This window comes from Onychostoma macrolepis, chromosome 20, assembly GCF_012432095.1.
Source record: "Onychostoma macrolepis isolate SWU-2019 chromosome 20, ASM1243209v1, whole genome shotgun sequence".
NCBI classification, from domain to species: Eukaryota; Metazoa; Chordata; class Actinopteri; order Cypriniformes; family Cyprinidae; genus Onychostoma; species Onychostoma macrolepis.
Genome location: NC_081174.1, coordinates 9,216,759 through 9,239,591, shown reverse-complemented (window position 1 = coordinate 9,239,591; position 22,833 = coordinate 9,216,759). Strand labels below are relative to the sequence as shown.

General features: G+C 35.0%; 1 protein-coding gene across 1 annotated transcript in view; it reads right to left on the bottom strand.

Moving 5' to 3' along the window:
* Positions 1-214: 214 nt before the first annotated feature.
* The window catches only part of LOC131527711 (leucine-rich repeat-containing protein 52-like), a 34,732-nt gene continuing 12,113 nt past the window's right edge, over positions 215-22,833 (bottom strand). The window contains exon 2 of the mRNA XM_058756973.1: positions 215-3,375. Coding sequence (XP_058612956.1) covers positions 3,026-3,375 — 350 coding nt within the window. The 3' untranslated portion in view covers positions 215-3,025. The remainder of the gene's footprint in view (positions 3,376-22,833) is intronic.

The window sequence follows — 22,833 nt, the reverse complement described above, 5'->3', positions numbered from 1 at the left end:
CACTACCTTATAAGGGCAACATATAATGGGTTAATTTTAGCATTTTTTGATATACTGGAAACTCTTTGATATATTACAAAATATATATATAAGTAAGTAATAGTAATATTAAACATTATATTGCCCAGTTTCTGTCACTCTTCTCCACTCACATAGTCTTACTTCTAACATCAAACAAAATTGCAATTTGATTGTTATAGTGGCCCATCAAAGCAACACTGACTCAACCAATGGTGTTAGTTTGGGGCGGAACTATCTGTTTGACTGACCAATGACAAATGGGAACGGAACCCCTAAGAGGGATGTAGTGATGGAAAACAAAATGAGTTGGAAGGAAACATTCTAAAAACTTTTGTGTTCTTTCGCATTGAAATATGATTCATATTTTCATTCTCTTGCATTGAAATATAATTTCTTTTTACAATCACCATTTTGCTTCAGGGGCTCTGTAGACAAGAGTGTCTGGGAAACCTGTTTGGAAAAGGTCATAATTCTGTTGGGTGCCACTAGTTGTACGGAAATTACCCACTGCAGCTCCAAGGAAAATGGAGAACAAGAAGTCAACAGAATATTAGCTATAGAATATATCGATTTTTAAAAGCAGCAGCTAAGATATTTTTGAGAGCAGCCAAGGCCACAAGCATTATTCCCTTAAGCTCTTTAACCCGTTACAGATGGATTTAGCAACCCTCAATCACACAACACCCCAAAATCAGCTTTCCCTCTCTGCTAAAAACTCCAGAGATGAGAGGACGTGCCTGCTCTACACATCTCTTTCAGAGGTTGAATATAGGGATAAAACATGCTAAGACAGGTGGGCGAATTTGCTAAAAGAGTTGTGTCACCTTTTGTATGTGGTAATTCAGGAGTGAAACTGCTCCTTTTTCACTAATCACCAACAATCCAGCATCTCACCAGGTGCTAGCTTTGTTGGTATAGTGCTCAACCATAAAGAAGTCACAAAAGATGCTGCCATTTGCCTGGAGAAATTAACGTTTTGCCATTGCAGCTGTCTGAAACCAATTTAGTTCAAACAAGATGTTTGTGAACATTTTCTAATTATTATGGCAGCAGTAATTCACCCAGTGATGGTCAAATAATGGAGGATAGCTATAGATACAGACATGCTGTGCAGAAGAGAGCACTGTCAGTATTTTAAAGAGCCAATTCAGGTGTCTGGATTGCAGTAGTAATGCTGCAGAGCAAAGTATGCCAGATTGTAGTAGTCTGCTGAATCCCCAACAACCTAGAAGATAAGGAATTGTGCTGAATTCATAACAAACCATTTTTTGAATGTGCCATTATCATAATTTCTTTATGGAATTGCGTTAAAAACGCAAACTAAAACAACACTCTCAGCGGGAACAATTCCCTCCAGTGCTGATGGTGCAGTGTGAAGAGAGAGGGGTCACTTTAGCTCTGCCCTTGAGTGGCATGATGTGGTAGCCACGGGTGGAATCACATTTGATTAAAAAAAATTAAAGCCTTGCCAAAATTACAGAATGCTGACATATTTTATTCTTCCCCACCTATAGCAGTTTTTCTGCGATGAGCCACACACTCTCACACACACACACACACACACACACACACACTCACTCACACGTTTCCTTCTATTGCTCTCAGTATCACCTGGAGGTGTTATTGCTGGACTGGTTACATCTTGTGTGTAAGGCTTTTCGGTGCAGTGCATACAGTCTTACTGAGATCAATAATGTCCCTTCCAATACAGGGCTCAACAACAAGGATGGTCTGATGGCCCGTTCTGACGGCCAGTTCACTTGCCCTGTTGGGCCAGTGCATTCATTAATCATCTATGTGTGGTTTTATGGCTTGCAAACTTGAACATTGGTTTTTTAATATTTACTATATTTTAAAATGCAATTTATTCCTGTGATGGCAAAGCAAATTTTCAGCAGCCATTACTTCAGTCTTCAGTGTCACATGGTTCTTCAAAAATCATTTTAATGTGCTGATTTGGTGCTCAAGAAACATTCATATTAATCAATGTTATTTTTATTATTATTAATAATATTTTCAGTGTTGAAAACAGTTGTGCTACTTAATATTCTTGTAAAAATCGTAATTTTTATTTTTGATCAATTTAATGCATCCTTTCTGAATATTGGTATTAATTTAAAAAACAAATACTGACCCAACCCAAATTTGTGTTTTGACGATAAAAATTTATATTTTTAAAAATTTATATTAAAATTCTGATATTATAATTTAGATTGTATATTATAATATTTATTGTATTGGCCCATATAATTATTGTTCATCAACATTTATATAATATTCGTCAGGGTGAAAATTACTAGCCTGATAGGGCAAGCAGAAAAAATCCTTATTGTAAAGCCCTGCAATAAAATGTTATCAGTCCATCATTTGAGCAGTCAGTCAGTCTGTGACCCCTTAAAAAGCATTTTCAGCCTTCCATGGAGCTGTGCAGACAGTTTAGAAGAGTCTTCCGTCTTCTATTCGTTCATTTCACACTGCATGAGTCTGGAGAGACTGCCTTGTATATCTTCCAATTTTATTCCTTTGACCGAGCTAGTAAATAAAAGCTGAGATAGGTTATTGGATAAATCTTCAAGCCTCTCTACCTATCTGTCTTTTTCCCTTTTCCTTTCTTCTCGCAGTCTTTCCCTTAAATGTGAAACACAGTGTTGTCACCCTGCCCCAATTACATTACTAACACTGGGGAGAGCGTTGTGTGTGTGTGAGCATTATTTCTATGCTTTTAACCAAGACCAACCCTCAGATCTGTCAGAAACAGCGATCTTTTTCAGCTGAAAGGTCACTGTTACCCTCTCAACTGTCTCTCTGTCTGAGTCCACCTATAAGAATAGAAATACATCTAATCTGTCTGTCCTGCCCTGCTCATCTCTTAATCTAAAACTAATGTTGACACATTCTAAAAAAGTGCACTTTAAACCTCTTTATAGAAAAGAAAACTCCTTCGCTCTGTCCGCAGCTTGCTGTCTGTTCATCAAAGATTTCCCAGCGTCCCTCTGTCCTCTGGTCACACCTGCATGCCTGGTTTGCTCAGGTCCCCATTGCCATGGTTACCCCCTCCTCCTCCTCCTCCTCCTCCTCCACTTCCTGCCCCTCGGGTGACTGTCTCCTCCTCGTCCTCGCTGTCGAACTCTTCGCTCTTCCTTTTGCTGTAGCGCTCGTACAGGACCATGAGCACGCCCATCACCCACGCCGACACCGTCCCGGCGCTGAAGATGACGAAGCCGATGGCGATGAAGAACAGGTAGTCCCAGTAACCCAGTCCCTGGTGGCATTCCGATCGCAGCTGCATGCCCACCTCCGCCAGGCGCTGACCCAGCATGTCCGGTGGCCCCTGGCACACCGTCTGCCCCTCATCTAGACAGAAGCGAGAGGAGAGGATGGGTGAGGATGAGGGCCGGAATAAAACAACAACAATATAAGATTTTTGCTTTATAAGAATTAATATTCTTATTCAATAAGGAAGGATTTTAATATTCACTTTATATTCACCAAACAATCCTGAAAAAAGTATCAGTTTCCAAAAAAGGGTAACCATTTATGTATAATTAAAAGGGTTATTAAAGGGTATAATGCATTATAATTATTCATAATGTATGTTTAAATAAATCATATCTTCTGGTAAATAATTATAACCAAATTTAAATCACATAATGCAACAATGAATTGATTGTTGCATTATGTATCAATACATTATATGTGTTATAATGTATTGACTGTGGTTACAATTATTCATAAGATTGTACAATGCATTATAAGGTGCATTACAAGGCATAATTAATGCATTAAAACTACTTTTATAATGCATTATACATAAAGGCTTAGTTGTCAACATTATTAATAACATGAAATGTTTTTGAGCAGTAAAACAGCATGTCAGAATGATTTCTGAAGGATCATGTGAGTGAGTGAATGAATGATGCATTTATATAGCGCTTTATTGTGTATTGCTGTACACCCAAAGCGCTTTACAATCATGTGACACTGAAGACAGGAGTAATGATGCTCAAAATGTTAAAATATAGTAAATCATGTTCTTGAAAAATAATATAAAAATAGTTATTTAAACTGTAAAATTATAATAAAATTGCACAATATATATTTATATTAAAAGTATTTTGGCCTTATTAATATGAGTGCATTATGCAGGCATATGGGAATGACTAAATATGATGATTTTGATGTATTTATATACAAAGAATAATCTAATATACTGCTACACTGTTTCATATAAATGTACCAATATATATATATATAAATATATAAATGCACACATAAACATAACATTTTTTAAACATATTTAGATGTAAGTACAAAAGTATGATTCTATACATTATATTATATTATATTATTAGTTGTTTTCTTATAAAACTGACAGTTATCTGAAACATTATCATTCTGAAAGTAACCTTAAGAATCAGTTATGAATTAAGTTACAAATTAATACAGACATTCTTATGATTAATAATAGGGAAGCACGATATTATCGGACTGATATCGGAATCGGCCGATAACGGCTTTAAATGTTAATATAATGTAATTAGATCAAGTCAACAGTGCGGCTCATTCTTGAAGCAAAGTTTTGTCTGAATGATGATTAGATTCACTGTTTTGGATCGCTGCATTTAATTTGTAAAAGCAGTACAGAATGATGCCTTCAGTGTGTGATAGAGTAAACAGTAATAGCATGTGCAGCGGCAGCCTCCCCCGGGTCCTAATGCCTGTTCTGTAAGGAGTTTTAATCTTTAGGGGGCGCTGTTGGCCTACTTCTATTTAAATTAAAAGTAAAATAGCCTATACAAATAACATTTCGATGTTTCTGATTAAATAAAGCAGTAATTGATGTCATAAAATAATGATTATGTTTTGATGTAATGGTCAGAAGCTATAGCTTACATGAAATCACAAACATAACTTTTGTTAACTTTCATATATATTCTGATTTATTCAATAATGTGTAAAATGTTTTATTTTTTAAACAAATCATAAGCTCTAAAAGATTTTCAGAATTTTTACAACTTTTGCTTTAGTCCATCTACAAATGTTAAATCTTAAAATAAAATGTTAGGGTTAACACTGCATCTTTCTGGGGGAGTTATAAATAAACTATAAAGTTTATTTATAGTTATTTTCAAAGCTTTAATGTACTGTCAAAAAAAACCATTATTTTTTCAAATTTAATTCTAACAAATAAGTTTTTGTTAAAAACTAACCAAAATTAAAAATATTTTGCTTATAATTTCTGCACAGCAGAGACTTGGTGTTGTTTCCAAACAAAAGGAAATATATCGGTATCAGCCAAAATGAGTTGAAAAATATCGGATATCGGCAAAAATCCAATATCGTGCATCCCTAATTAATACTATGAGTGTTAATGTGTATGTATATTTTAGCAAACATACTAAAACCTGAAAAACAACGTTTACTATTAAAAATGCTTAACTTAAGTTTTGTTTCTCATTTTTTATTCTGACACAATTTCATCCTCCCTGTCACTCTCTCACACACCCACACACACTCACACACAATGTCTTGAGCCCTCCAGCAGTGGCCCTGAGGTGGAAACAGGTCAGTAACCATCATCCCCATCTTTAAGTCTGAGCCCAGCAGAGCATCAGCCTGTCAGCTCAACATATCAGCCTGACAGAATGATCCACAAACACACTCACACTGAGACTGAGGCCGGACACAGCTCAGCTGCTGTGATCCTCAGTTTCTCATACAGTGGGTACTCAATAAAAAAGGTAGCTAAAGACTTCTCTTTTCTTCATTTGTCTTTTTGACATTACACTCAATATCTTTTGTCTTATTAACTAACGTCTGGCCGTTTGGCGATGTGAGTTGTTAGGAGAAATGATGCCACTTCACCTTTAATCAAAAAACACTAATTCCTTCATTACAAAGACGAGAAGAGACTGTGAGAGAGCAGGGCCGGCAATAAGTCATCTCTGGGTTTGATTGTCCTGGAAAGAGTCCTGCATTCAGCAGAGATTTTATGAGCACCTTGACCAGCCAAATGTACTTCAAATCTCAGTGTTCAGTCATTACGAGATGACTGCACGCTTCATTATTTTTTAATTAAAAATGAAGCCAAAAAATTAACTGGCACACAGGCAAAGCAGGCAACAGTCAAGCATGATAGATGTATAAAGTTTCTTTAAAATCATGTCCAACTTAGTTCACATTTTTGAACTTGGATGACCTTTAAACTAAGTGTTTCAAATGCTAGATGATTTAGTTGAGGTGGTTTGGATACCTGAGACAAACAAATGCATGCCTAGTCAAAACACCTATAAGGAATGTGTACAGTAATAACAAGCTTTGTTTTCAAAATGTTTTGAGATTTACAGAAACTATAAGAATGTCCATAGATTAAAATAAATTTCAGAATTTTAAAAATTTAAAGAGCTGATTAACTCTTTTTAACCATTGAACTTTTATGTCATTCCCATTTGCTCTTGATTTACTGGATCGGGTTTTTTTTTTCTCAGAATTTCTACCAGTAAAATATTTATTGAGTAGAAATTCTCTTATGTTCTGCATGTTCTTTATACAAATGCCCATGGCATTTTATGATTTCATTAATTTTCATGAATTTTCCAGTTCTAGAAATTAATTTAAAAATTACACTACTTAATACATCCAGGTTTTCTAAGATCAAAGATTGAGAACCACTGAATCCATCTGTATCATTTAATTTGTTATTTGCTAAAAATATTCCGCTCAGAAATCTCAGATCTCATTCTAGTCCATTGAAATATGTTGATTGGTTACAAGAAATGTGAGAATCAATTATGTTTAATGTCATTGACGAAATCACAAAGGAACTAATGGAATTACTTTTTATGTACTGTATCTATTTTCTGTGTAGATTATGAAAATATTTCCCAGTAGGATCAGTTTTGCAATTAGTTCCAAATTACAAAATCATTAGAATCCTTCAAACATTTCATTAGGCTTCTTTGCCTGGGAACATGTACATAAACAAAACCCATGTTCAATGGAGAAGCATGGAAAAGACCACCTGGTGCTAAAGACGTGGATTACAGGTAACTAATCTTCTCCCATACAGGCAAAAATAGCAGACAGACATTATGCAAGTCATTATGATGATTAGTGTGTCCCATACCCTGTGAACTGGGCCAGGAACAACCGCCTGCCCCAGCAGAGACACTGTGACCTCTGGGCTTTATTTGCTGTCAAGTTGGTCTCCCACTACAGTCATATGAGCAATGAGGTTACATCAGGACAAACGAGGAAAATGTGGAACAATCTGAGGCACTCTGTGCTTTTATATTAGCCACGTTTTCCAGATTAGATTAGATAGTAATCCGATTATTAAAAGACCAATTCTGAACTTTCAGTGCCCTTCAAGATGCAATCAAGGTGCAAAAGGATAATTCTGAATAAATTTACAGCTCAAATAGCACATCTTTCTACAGAAGAATTAACAAAAATATGACGTGCTGTCAATTTTCTTTTTTTATTTTATCATTTCATACAATACCACTTAAAAGTTTGGGTCCATTAAACACCACAGAACGATAATGATAAAGCTAGCTATAATGATAACTATATTTCTATCATGACAACTCTAGGAGGGTATGGCACGGTAATGTACATGATCTGGTCTGCTGTACTGAGCCTTTCTACTGCTAATACATCCTGCTGTGAGCATGTAAGAAATACTGCTGCTTAACATATAACAAGTATGAAATAACCCCGTAGCATACACGAAGCTCCCCATAGCAGATCTACACAGGTGGAGCTGGGGAAGGTGAAGGGTTCCTGAAGTGTGCTGCAACTGCTACAGCAAGCAAAAAGAACCAATCAGCTGCACCATGTGATGATGTCATTATGTTAGATTGAGTTAGACCCATCGGACTGCGCCATCTAGAGATTCACGACAGAACTTTGGATTAGTGTCCCATTTTGTAAGTGATTCCAACAGTATTGTTCCTCTGTGCCATTATCGTTACAGTTGTAGAGTGGACTAAATGTATTCTGTTAAAACGATCCTTATTGTTATCATTCTTGTTGTGAACGGGCCTTAAGACTTTTTAATATTTGTGAAAGAAGTCTCATACTCACCAAGGCTTAATTTATTTGATCAAAATACAATAAAAACTGTAATATAGCGAAATATTATAACCATTTAAAATACCTGTTTATTATTTTAATATATTTTAAAATGTAATTAATTCCTATAATGCACTGCTGAATATTCAGCATCATTACTCCAGGCTTCAGTGTCACATGACACTGTTACATAATTATAATTAATATGCTCATTTGGTGCTCAAGAAATATTTATTATTATCAGCTTGTGCTGCTTAATATTTATTTATATATATATATATATATATATACACATATTAGTATAGAAAATTTAAAAGAACAGCATTTATTTAAAAAATAAAATAAAATTCTCCCATTATAAAATCTTTACTTTTACTTTTTATCAATTTAAAGCACACGCTGTAAAAAAAATTCTGTAGTTTTTACAAAATAATTTTGGTAGCTGTGGTTGCCAGAATAATTTTGTAAAAAAATACAGAAAAACTGTAAACACATTTTCGGCCAAAAACTGTAAATTTTACAGTATAAAACTGTCATTTACACACAAGAAAATTTGAATTTAAACCAGTAAATTCAACAACACACACTGCAATTAAAATCTGTTTTGTACCTTTAACATACTGACAACCACCATAATAATGCAGGTGGTAAAAGAGAAAGCCACATGAAGAATCAAAGCTCATCACAAGTAGCTTCACCACAAGCAGAAGTATATACTAAAATATAGAAGGTACACAGAGTCATTCATGCAAACACAAAACACCATCATAGTAACACACATGATACTTAAATAATGCAATAAACTTTCATTAAACAACAGAAGATGTAACATAAAGCCCAAATGTACATAACTGATAACAAAAACTATTTAAAAAACATGATTATTTAAACAAAATACTTTCAAATGTGGAGTGTCATGCAGGGAATTCTGGGAATATCAGTTTTTGACTGTAAATCATACATTTATTTGTTATTTTTTACTTCTAAAAACTGTACAATTAACAGCATTTTACTGTAAAATTACATGAAATGTCTGGTTAGATCTTTTACAGTTTTTCCCTGTATATAGTACGGGAACTTACTGTTAACCTATTAAAACATTTTCTCCATAGCGTTTTTACAAAATTTTACAGTTAAAATTACAATAATTTTTTTACAGTGCAATTAATTGCATATTATTGCTGTTGTTGCTATTAATGACAATAATACTTTTTTATATATTGTTTTATATGGTAATTGAACCCAGAACATTCCTTTAGACCACAAATCTGAGATATATTTGGCAGCACATTATAAATGGCAATAACATTTTCCAATTAGCTCTATAACATAACTGTCTTCCTATAAGCACATGGCTGAATGAGGAGCTTGTAAATCTCTGCTCTGTCACGCACATCCATGCGTCAATTTAAGTATTCGTAAAACTATTTGAGTTCATACTGACAGGACATTAGATTGCATGAGCGTACACACACGAGCTATATTTGGCTGTGTTTTAGGCACATGCACTAAGGCTGATATGGTTTGGTCTGACAGGAAGCACTGTGGTGACAGAAATGAATGTGTTTCTTAGTGTTGTCATTGAAGCTCTGCATGGATCAGAGATTAACACAGAAAGCATTTGCAAGATGCAAACATAATGTGACACTGAACGGACCACGACGCCCTCAAATGTTTCTTTCACATACACACACACACACACTCGTTTCTCAAAGCCTTGCCCAATGTATGACCTTACATTACATCCCAGACCAGAGGGGTTTCTGTGTGTGAGGACACATCACTCGCTCTCATTATCTAAAGTCCCATAACCATAACTCTATCATTTATGTGTAATCTGTCCTCCTCCCTCTATGATTAGCCTCTCTTTCTCCTTCTTTTTCCCTTTCTCCATCCATCCTTCTTTTCTTGAGGGCATATTAGTTCAAACCACGGTCTCTTGCGTCATCATCTGTGACACACACATGCTGAAAGAGGGCGATTGCTCATTAGATTGCTCAGAACGTGTCATTACAGAGATAATCTCACTGTGCCCGCCGTCAAATTACACAAGTCACCATTTCCCCTCACCCCAGAGGTACAGCAATTTTTCTTGCTGTTTTTGATGGGACATTATTCACTATGTGTGTAAAATAGAGACTATGTAACACACATACAGACAATATATACAGTGGTGACCAAAATGATTAGAACACAAGTATTTTCACCAGCTAAAAAATGGTTTTAAGTCAGATCTTTCTATCTTTTGCTGTAGCGTGTCAGTAGGAAATATTAATTTACATTTCCAAACTTTATCAATTAACTTCTATTAACTAAATTAAATCAACATTTGGTGTGAGCATCCTTTGCGTTTAAAGCAGCTCTTGTCCTAGGTGCACTTGCGCATAGTTTTTCAGGTAGCTTTGAAGGTAGAAAATACTAGTGTTCTAATCATTTTGGCCACCACTGTATATATAATTGTATTTAGAATGCATTGTCATTAAAGTCCCTTTTCCCAATACTTTTGCCCATATATATATATATATATATATATATATATATATATGTGTGTGTGTGTGTGTGTGTGTGTGAAGAGTTCATTTGCAAAAACTCCACTTTTAACAATTTTCAAGAATCATGTTTTTTCATTGGGCATTCCAATTAATCTCAATCCAACTGCAGTTGGGTTATTTTGATTAGGTTCAAAAATAACTATAAAATACAGCTAACTAACACAATAAAACACAATAAAAACATCATAACATAAAAAACATGATTTTTGAAAATTTTATGTTATCTGTTTTTGCAAATAAACTTCATATATATATATATATATATAAGCAGTTAAAAGTTTCTTTTAACTTGTAATAATATATTTACATTATTATAGTTAAATCAAATTTGTGTATATACGCCAACATTAGAACTTGGGAACCAATTAAGAAGTGAAATTTAATTATCCTTGAAACCAATGATAAGACCACAGCAAAAACTATATTTAACACTGCTTTACTTAAGGAAAAATATTAATGCATTTTAATAATTATAAATAATATATTAAAACAGGGGTGTCAAACTCATTTCCTGGAGGGCCACAGTCCTTCAGAGTTTATGCTGCGTTCCACTCTATATAAGGGCGTTTTAAAGATGATCAAACATGAACAAGGAGCATCAGCAGCAAGCAGGGTTAACCTAGAAGCCTGTTCTTTAACGTCCCGCCAGGTTCTTGGAGCAAAAATGAACAGGGTAGCAAAATGTGCTGGCTCTACTGAGTAAGAGCCTGTGTGAAACCCGGGCACAGGGGGAACTATTTTAGTGGAACACCCTGCATGGGTCTAATAGCAGCCAGTTAAATCTGAACAGAGAGTGACATCCTGCCTACTCATACAGCTTCAGTCAGCTGTAGTAATTATGGTCTCAGAAAGGGGTCACTCCCGGCAATGCCACGGGGGACAGCCCTGTCAGATATGCCTCCTTCAAATGACCTGGGCACAGCTAGGGTAAATAGAGCTGCAAATTGGAGTGTGAACATCTTGTGATGGGACTGCCTGTCTTCATATAGCTGCATATTCAAATGAACACACAGGCTCAAACATAGCTTTCTGATGCTCAAGATTTTCTTTTTCATAACTAATTAAACTTTTAAGTTATTAATCATAATATTTTGAGTTTCTTTCCACAAAAAGGTCACAAAAAATATCAACAGCATGTCATAAATAATGTCATTATTTCTGACCAGTCTGACATATTCATTAAAATTTAAAGTTAGCACATCAACTTTTATAAACCTAAAATACATTTTGAGAATCTTTGTTTTGTTTTTTTCTTTATTGCTTTGTCTCTATTTAGTCTCATTGCTATTTAGATCTGTTTAGTGATGCTTGACAGAAATTAGACAATTCACCTTTAATTACTTTTCTTTCCTTTATTTTCTATTCACCTACTGAAATCAGTGAAGGACAAGTTCCTTTTTTCAAATAGAGAATAGCTTTTAGCTTACATCAAAGCTGCCGAACGTGATTTACTTGTTATTGCTAAATCGATTTTTTTGTGGTATTTGCAACAAGGGACAAAGAAAAAGAGCATTTGACTGGACAAAATATAAAGTGCAAGATGAGCCATCAATATTTTTTTTTGTCTGTTTTGTCACATTGATGACCCACAGAGTGCCTTATGGGACATGGTGATGGAAGAAGATATGAGATGGGAGGAAAAAATTATAATTAATTGTCTGTGTGTTCTCTCACAAAAGTTTTCCATTCCCCCAAGAATTTTTGCATTTGCTTGCAAAACCTTTCAGGAAAGATTCCTGGGTAAACGCATTTTTTGAAGGAATGAAAAACTTTTGTGAGCAAGCAGAAAATTTCTTAGAGGAACCCAAAACTGTTGGGTCCGAGTCCAAGTCATTAACCAACTGAGTTTATTAATGTCTAATCTTAATTTTATGTTGTTACTTATTTATTCATTTTTTTATGTTACAGGACGTGTCAAGTTCAAGTATAAGTCCATCAAGTGCATCTGAGTTCATTTATAATTGCAGTATAAATAAGTCCAAGTCCAAGTACCCCAACCCTACGCTTGGGGTAATGTAAACCTTTTGCAAATAATTAAAAAGTTTTCCGGGGGAATGCAAATGCAAAACACAAAAGTTTCTCGGAGGGATGCAAAACTTTTGCAAGCAAATGCAAAAGTTTCTTGGTGGGAACACAAGACTTGTGAGCAAATGCAAGGTTCAGGGAAACAAACTATTGCGAATGAAAGCAAAGTTTCTTGCGGGAATGACAACTTTTGTGAGTAAATGCAAAGTTTGGGAAAACTTTTTTTTCAGGAGAAAGCAAAATCATTTAGAATTTTTCCTCCTGTCCCATTTTTTCCATCACTATGCCCCTTTAAAGCTCTGTAAAGACCATATAGATGAAACAGACATGAACTAAAAGCTACATAGTTCCCACTTCCCTGCTAAAGAAAACCCCAACTAAAACCAGCCTAAGATGGTTGGCTGGTTTTAGCTGGTCGTCCAGCCTGGTCATAGCAGATTTGCAGGCTGGTTTTAGAGGGGTTTTGACCACTTCTTTTGCTGTTCAGGAGTGCGTTTCCCAAAAGCATCGTTGGCTAACTATGGTCGTTAGTTCCATTGAACTCTATTGGTAACGACGAAACTTGCGACCATAGTTGTTTTTGGGAAACGCACCCCAGGCTGGGAGTCCAGCTAAAACCAGCTATACTTTCAGCTTAAACCATCTAAGACCAGCTAACCAGCTTAGTTTGATTTAAAGTACCCTTTAACTTAACTTTTTACTTCACTAACTGGGTCGGTAGCATCTGAATAAATATAGTACTATCTAATTTTTTAAAACATGCACGCATACAAAAAAAAATGTATCCTCAGGGTGCTGGAACTGTTAATTGGTACGGCCAAAAAGCGTACCCTCAGCCTAATTAGACCATTAGTACTTCATTATTAGTAGCAGAAGGATGTAGTGATGCTAATGTTCCAGTCAAAGCTGTCACATACCTTCACACACACACACACACACACACACACACTGTATCAGAGCAAGATCTGCTGTATCTGTCAACTCCTTACAGGAAACGGTCCACAGATGGCATGCTGTCTACAGGAAGCTTTCATCTTATCATTATTTTCATTATTTTTATTATACACAAACACCTGCTACTATGATAGAAGATATATAATGGAACATCTGCTGCCATTTGCAAAAGCCTGATTAAGTGTGTCAGACAAACGCTGCTGTTATCATGTCTTGTTTTATCATCAGTAGTTCTTTCAAAGACTAATTATTTCAGGTCTCTGGAGCCGTGATGTTTTTTATTAAATTTTTTTTCATTGTTATCGGACATAAAGTTTTGGAAAGGCGCAGGCGGCAGGTCTTAAAAGAGACTGCGTGATTATTTCATTTCGGAGACATATGAACAGCAGGTGACTACCAGACAGAGAGAAATGATATCAATAACCATCTGTTCTGACAGAGAACTGATGAGTCAAGTTCATTTCATCAGTGTTTTTCAACTTTTCATCAGGGGACTTAAACAATAAAACTTGGAAAGGTCTCTCATTTGTCTTATCGTACAATCGACAAATGACAAGTTCACTTAAAGGGATCGTTCATCTAAAAATGATTTTAAAAAATCTGTCATCATTTACTCACTGTCATCTCATCCCAAACCTGTATGACTTTCTGTTCTCTGTGGAAGACGAAAGAAGTTATTTTTGGGTGAACTATGCCTTTAAAGACCAAACCAAACATTTCTCTATTCAGCAATAACTGATGTGCCACAGTGGTGTTAATTGTTGTGAATTATTCAGTTAACTGTCGTGTTTTCAGTGACACTTTTGCTCAAGGTTAGTGTCGATAGCGCTGAGTGTGCAGTGTAGAGACTGTCCCGTCACAATCAATTAAAGAACACCCTGCGGCTTTCCGTTAGTCTTGCTTCAGCCGCCACAATATTGACGCAGAGCTTTGTAAAGGCAGAGATGGGCACAGAATGCATGCAGGTTTTTTTCAGTCTCAGTTAAGCTGCATTTGCTGATTGCAGTCTGAAAGAAACTGGAAAACAGCTAATGATTTGGAAAAAGGTTCAGGGAGTGTTAGTTAAGTGTCCAATTAGTTTCAGGATGAGGACAGGCGATGCTATTTTGTCACTTAATTACAAATTACATAAGAAGCAAAATCCTTTAAAAATCTATTATATTTAAAAAAAAAATCTATTATTAGAAATGTGCTTTTTCTATACATGGAGAAACTGTTTCACATTAATGATTCTAAAACGTCATATGGTATAAAAAAGTAGTAAGATTTTCCTTACACCTTTGCATAGACGCAAGTGTATATGGTTTAATCATAAAATGTATTTTATCATTTATAAACATAATTAATTCAGAAATATAATTCAACTAGTGGGTTTGCACCACATTTTAAAACCTGATCTAAACTTGCTGTATCAAAGAAAGGTCCAATTATTTTTAGAAATGTATTTGTAGATTATTATTATTATTATTATCATTAATTATAATAATAATAGAGGGGTCATCTCGATGATGTCATTTCCTTTTGTTCCACTTGACTTTGGTTTGGCAGACAAAACCTTTTTAGATATTATTAAGCTGCACTGTAAAACCGAACAGTGAAATGAATGGAATTAAATGAGTTAATTTTACTCAAATAATAGTGAAAGTTCATTAGACTTAATTGAAATAAGCTCTGTAAACTCAAAATGTTGTGGTAAGGTGAACTTAAAATGATTGCGTTTTCTAGTTCCCAGCATGCTTTGCATCAGACAACAAGGAAAATAAATGCAGAAATTAAGTGTTATTTTATGTGTTTTTGCACAAGATTAACATAGAGAGACACAAGTTAGTACTTAAATGTTGTGTTAAGATTTACATAGGTTTCTGTTATGTTGGTTTAGAGCCTGTGGTTAGGTTGAGGATGGATAGCAAAACTTAAAGACTATATATACTGCATGTTGTTTGACTATTTACATGCAAGTGTGTCGTGAGTCTTTTAGATAACTACATTAGCGTGCTGTTGCAAACTAGCCCTTAACTATACAGATCTGAATGAATGTGCTGTTTATGGAAGCAAGTTGTATATAATTATCATTGTGATGAGTGGGGTGGGATCATGGAAGTGAGGCTTGGATTGGCTCCCATGGCTCTCAGCCCCGCCCCACTTGTCATAAAAATTTTAAGCTCTATTAACTTAAAAAAAAAATGTAGTTTGTTTACTCAAATGTTTTGAGTATTCTTAACTTATCGGGTTTTACAGTGTGTGAAGTAGGTTGTGTAGATTTGATTTATATTTAAAAAATGATCATGCCAAATTACCTTTTTAAGAATTTAATTCTTTAAAAAAAATTTTCAACATTATGATATTATATTATATTACAATATTTATTTGATAAAGACAAATAAAAATGCTAATCATAGAAGAGGTGTATCAAGTCATTGTGTGTATAAACTGCATTTTTAAGGTGTTTTTTTTAATTTATTTTTTTATGAATGTTTATTGGTTTTTAGTTTTGTAACAGATTAATAGATTGGAAAATAAATATTGGTGGATGAATCAGAAGCAGTGTATTCAGATACAGTATATGCTGCTCTACACTACTGCATTTTCTAACAGGGATGTTCCTCCGAGATCTCAGAGAGACTGAAAAACACACACAGTTCAATGCTTATTAAAATGTGCTTCAGGAAAAATGACATCATCCAAAACATGATTCATGAATATCTCGGTGCTTCCGTGGCTTTCATGACTAAATCCTTGCACCGAGAAAATCCACAGCTTTTCCTGAGAATGGCCTGCCCACCAATTACCAGTGCAGTTCAGCTTAGACCTGAATGAATTTCTGTGCTAGCTCCAGTCTGGTTTTGTTGTTGGTTTTTTGAATGTTGTTCACCGGGGGGGAAAATAAAAATGCACAAGCACAGTCTTTCTAGTTAAAAAGCCTGGTAGGGACACCAGTATGGTCGCCACCAGTATCCAACACACAACATGTGCTCATCTCTTCAAAAAAAAAAAAAAAAAAACCTTATGGCTGTCAAATATCAGATGTCTGTCCACTGGGTCCTTTCCTGCCAAACACTTCATGGCACAGAGAGATATAATAACACTTGACAGTACTGCACTCACATGCACCTGTTTGTGGCTCATGAACTGTGCTCGAATACTTTATTACCTTGAGTTTATCTCTTTCATAACAATATACTGATGAAATGTCATGAGCACATGCACTTTTTTGAAACCATTCACCTAAAGTTCTTTTCATGTTTTTAGAAGACCTTTAAAAATAAAATAAACTATTAAAAAGCTAATATATTAAAACTAAATAGTAACTATATGATGCTCTACATTCAAATTTAATAGAAGAAAACAAGAAAATTACACACATTAACCTAATATGACCAATTTCCCATTTATGATCCCTAAATGGCAGCATTTTCTAAACATGCCGAGTGAAGTTCTCCAGCAATAGTGCATGTATTAATCTAACATGGATGAGTTCAAATGCATTCAGAAGAGCGGCCTGCTATTTTTAAAGCCCACTAATTATGTAATTGCATATGTTAATCTTTAAGAGGATGAAGTGCTGGGAGGTGGGAGACATTTTCCCACTCTCATTCTGAATCTCAATGAGGATGGACTTTCTGATAAGCGTGCAGGAATTAGCTCAGGCAGCAGCGCTTTATAACGTGTGTTTTTAGAAAGTCTAGTAGTACAGTGTGAATGTGTACATATGTACTGAGCTCTGATTTTGTACTGAGCGGTGTAGTCTTGTATAGAAGCACACTGGAGTAACAAGAAAACTTTACAGTAAGGAATAAAGTCATACCGCAAGATATAAATTAAAATGACATGAAACAAAGTAACAATTACGAGATACACAGTCACTTTGTGAGATACATTCAAACACTGTAGAGGTTAGTAAGATTTATTTTTACCGTTTGTTATCTTTTCTCACATTCACCAAAAATACAGTACAACAGTAATACTGTAAAATACTATTACAATTCATTAAATGTTTTCTTATTTGAATATGTATTAAAATGAAGTTTTATTCCTGTGATGGTAAAGCTGAATTTTCAGCATCATTACTCCTGTCTTCAGTGTCACATGATCCTTCAGAAATCAAATCTGCATATACTGATTTATTATCAGTTTTGAAACTGTTGTGCTGCTTAATATTTTTTGGAATCTGTGATACTTTTTTCTTTGATTCACTTTTGATCACCTTTTATCCATTTAACACATCCTTGCTGAATAAAGTATTAATTTCTTTAAAAAAGAAGAAGAAAGAATGAAAGAAATTTACTGACCCCAAAGTTTTGAATAGTAGTGTATATTGTAACACAAAATTTATATTTTTAATAAACACTGTTCTTTTTAGCTTTTTATTTACCAAAGAATCCTAAGAATTATAATATGATACATTTTATTACCAGTGCTGCTTCATATTTTATGGAAAACATGATATATATTTTTTTTTTCAGGATTCTTTGATGAATTTAGAATAGAATAGAATAGAATAGAATTTCTTTATTGTCATTGTACACAAGATACAACGAAATTGCAGAGCTTCTGCATAAGGTGCATGGTACATAATAGAAAAAAAGAAAAAAAGAAATATGCATGATACAAAGTCATGTACAATTAAAATATTTAAGCTAAGACAAAAGACAAAATAGAAGGAGTTGCTTGTATATATATATATATATATATATATATATATATATATATATATATATAATCACATCTTGTCAAAATGATTATTTCACTAATATGAGGTAGACTTCTGGCTCTGAATAAAACTATTAGGAATGAGAATATAAAAACATTGCACAAAAAGTGAAAATATTTCACTGGAATATAATGCTGTGTTGCACTGAAGGAATAACGATATAGAAAAACATTGCACTAAATCTTTATGGAAAAAAATTATACTTTTTTTTCAGGATTCTTTGATGAATTTAAAGTACAATAGAACAGCATTTATTAAATAGAAATCTTTTGAAACATTATGAATACCTTTACTGTCACCTTTGATCACTTTAATGCATCCTTGCTGAATTAAAATATTAATTTCATTTAAAAACAATTCATTTTGATCTGTTTTGTATAAAATCTGATTTACAATAATGAGGAATAAAGAGAAAAATTATGAGTCATAAAGTCCTAGTTATGAGAAAAGCAGACGAAATTACAAGAAATAAAGTCATAAGTGATGTAGTCACGCTTATAAATTCACATATAAAATCGCAATTCCATAATACTGTGTTTTATATACACAGGATGCAAAATGAACACTTGCCAAGTACCAAATATCAGTAAGAACTGTTGCTATAGAGTAAAAAAAATACATTGTAAATTGCAATATAAGACTGATAACCAATGATAACAGCACAAGCAAACTGAATCAGATGTTTATGCCATGGTACTTTTGCTTTATTATTTGAGTAAAATGACATTACAATTTGGTAAGTAGAATTCAGAGTGCACTATATCCGTGGCATAAATCTCTCCTGAATGTCAACTACAGGTACTACTAAATAAACGCCCTTGAGAACATGTATAATATCCGTTCCCACCAAAGACATCAGCTGAGGTAGATTGCATTCGGCGTCTGTCCAGTGACCTTCCTCTGAGTCTGCGGAGTATGAGCTAGCATGGTGTATTCTGCCTGAGGTCATTACCAAACACACTGCGTCACGTCTAAAAAAAAACACACCTGCATCATGACAATGAGTCGATAACAGCACTGAAACATTGAAATGCATCAAGAATCTTGTGGAATCTGATCTTGACTCACTGAATCGAAATCAAACCCTACTGTGCCTACAAATTCCCATGTGTCCAAAACAACTAAAAATCGATTTTTGCTATCATTCGTCAAAACACCATTGACTAGCCGAGGAAATGACAGAAGGTATCTGCAAACATCTGTTTGACATCTAAGCTTTGTAAAAGCCATTAAATCCGTAACGTTCCAATTCTGCATATCTGTTTTCTTATCTGCTTTTCTCTCTATTCCCTCGTTTTTTTCTCCTTGTGCTTTGATCCCGTTCTTCATGAATATTTAACTCTCATCCTGAGCCCGCCCACTTCTTTGGCTCCGTGCCTATGAGCCTGGCCGGGCCAGAGACCCTTCAGCCAACCAGTGCACTTCATCAGGGCGAGACGGAGCGAACAACAGGGCAAAAATCAAGGGATTGGGACGAAGCGAAAGCAATACCGTACTGCAGACAACAACACAAGCATTCCGTGACATAAACTGCCGCTCTCTTTCCCTTCAAACAGCACTTGCTGGAAGGCATCGCTCTCACTGCTGAAGATATGAATCTAATACTCTCTCCAGATCGGCCCCCTCAAAAACCTCACACGTACACAACCGTACACACATATACTTCAGATATCAGTGGACACGTGAGGTTGAGGGCATTCAGTCACTTTCCCAGTATGGATGGAGGTCACGAGACTAATCTATTTTCCTTCTGAGTCAATTGATGTGCAGTGTAATGCATAACAGTTATGAGATTAGTATAATACAGATCTGCTGCAGTTCAGAATACAATGGCATTATTACACAACACAGTATCTGACAAAATACTACAGTAATACAATTACAAGCATGTTTTGTGTATATTTTATGTTGTTATTAAACAGTGTTCTTCAGTTCACTTTCTTTTCAGACAATCAGTCATCAAATCTTGTGATTCACTCGCCGGTAAATTCACGTTTTGGGACATTTCAAGTTCATTTTGTGCAAGAAGTGCCCAAAAGCAAGTCTAGTTCCACCAGATATACTACGTTTAAGATTTTAAAAAGAAATTAATACTTTTATTCAGCAAGGATGGATTAAATTGATCAAAATTGACAGTAAAAAAAATTATATTAATTACAAAGAAATGTCTAGTAATCAAATAAATGTTCTTCTTTTGAACTTTCTGTTCATCAAATAATTGAGGAAAAAAAAAAAATTAACGCTGATAATAACTAGATGTTTTTTGATCACCAAATCAGCATATTAAAATGATTATAAAATGTACCCAAACAGGAAACCGTATTTTAAATTATAATAATATTTTAGAATATTACTATATTTTTGTTCAAATAAATGCAGCCTTGGTAAGTTTGAGAGACTTAAATCATACAGACCCAAACCTTTGTATATACTCAACAAAAAATTGTGAAAATTATCAAACCAAACAATAAATGAACCAATACGAAGTACGACTAAAACAAAATGATACTTTTATTAAATATTTAGAGCAACAAACAGCTAAGTTTTAATGTTTCAAATTGTGTGTAAATACTTCTTTAAAATGGCATCCTTTATGCCTTCCTAACATTATTTCTGCTAATACTGTGAATCACATCTACTATTGCCAAAAGCATTCTTGTAAAAGCGCCCCCTAGTGGACTGCCTTACCCATGAAGTATACATGTGGTGCTGCCTTGGAATTTGGACAAAACAAGGTAGTTTATAAGCAAGCATAGTTTTACCGCCTTCTGTTTGGAACAGTCTTTCCATCTATTCCAAGTCTAACATGGTGCGTAGGTAGGCAGCTCACTAGAGTTTGGACCAGAGCTAATATGTCTCAGAGATTAGGTGATTTGAAAGATGTCAGATTGAAATAAAGTTCTCTGGGTGAGTGTCAATCAGGAAGAACGCTGTTCTGTCAGATGGTCCTCTCTCTCTCTCTCTTGCTCTGTTAGTCAACACTGTGAAAGTGCTGACAATGAGGAGACCCATCACCTCTCCAGCAGCTCATCCAGAAACAATAGAGCCGCTGAGAAATATCACCGTCTTGCATTCTGACACACTACATCACAATTATACACAATCAAATCACCTGGACTGGTTTATTATGTGGTACAGTAGATGATGAGCCAGCAGTTCATATCCTGATGAGACCCTGGGTTATAAGTTCTGCTCCTAATAGACTGAAGCAGTGAGAGGTATACAGTGAGCTGCCACAATTCAACAGTCAAAAAATAAGGGCACGCAAATGTGAATACACAGCAAAATTACAAAAATGTGATTCACAATGAGTGTCCATGGGATGATTAGCGTTTTGATTGTGTGGTTGTCAGTAGTCCTGTGCAGCCACACTTTTAACTGTCAGCATAAAGTCTGTTCCACATTGCAGCTTATTCTAGCCACGATTCTCCCACTTAGCCAAGAAGAGACATTCTGGGGTGCGTTTCCCAAAAGCATCGCTAGCCAACTATGGTCACAAGTTCTGTCGTTACCAACATCCTTCAACGATTCTGTGTTTCCTAAAACCATAGTTCAAACGAACATTCGCAATCAGCGTCGCAAACTTACGTGGCTGGAACTACAGCCCTTGACCTGTGGTTAGAAGCATAGTTTCTTGTTATTAAGACATATGGGCCTAAATAAGTTATGCTCTTGGGCGCAATAAGCAAAGCTAACATGCAGTACAACCTATATATTCCATTCCATCTAAATGAAAAAAAAGTGTTTCGTATGCGTCTGGCCAATCAGCGTACACGTACGTCACTGGTAGTTCCTGGTAGTACTGTTTTAAACCCTAATCTGAAGTAGGAGCTAATTTAGATCCTCCCCAAACAGAGTTCCTAGAACTAAATACGTTCCTAGTTCCTCGCAAAAAAACAGGAACGTCTGGGAATAGTTCTAGGAACTATGAAAAATTTCTTCCAGTGCGAGAGTGCCTATATAAAGTGCTCATTGCAAAAAACATGCCTGAGGTGACATGATATTACCTTGCTTTATACACAATTTACGACAATTTTCTAAAAGCGCATTCGGTTTTATCCCAAACAGATGAACTTGAATCTAGAATTTTTTTATCACATTGTTTATTGAACCTATTGCGGCAGTCCAGAAATTAAATGTCCATTAAGTGACATAAAATATTTAATGCTCTATTGCATTTGAAAATAACGTGTCGCCTACTCTAAACCCAATCCTAAACCTAACTGATAGTGTTAACAAAAGCAAATGTGAGATAAAAACACATTTCCTGAAGCAACCATATAACCAAATATTTTAGCTACTACAAGTCTTCAAGCTCTTTTATTGTGACTCGTGTTTCACGGGACTCGTACTCAAACGCTATGCATCGCAAGTGCAATGCTGTACCAGGTGTGCGACCGAGCAAGTTTACTACGAAAGAAAAGCCATACATATGGAGCTAATTATGTGATGCAAATGTCAAAAAGAATTAGTTTACAAATCATAAACTGTGGT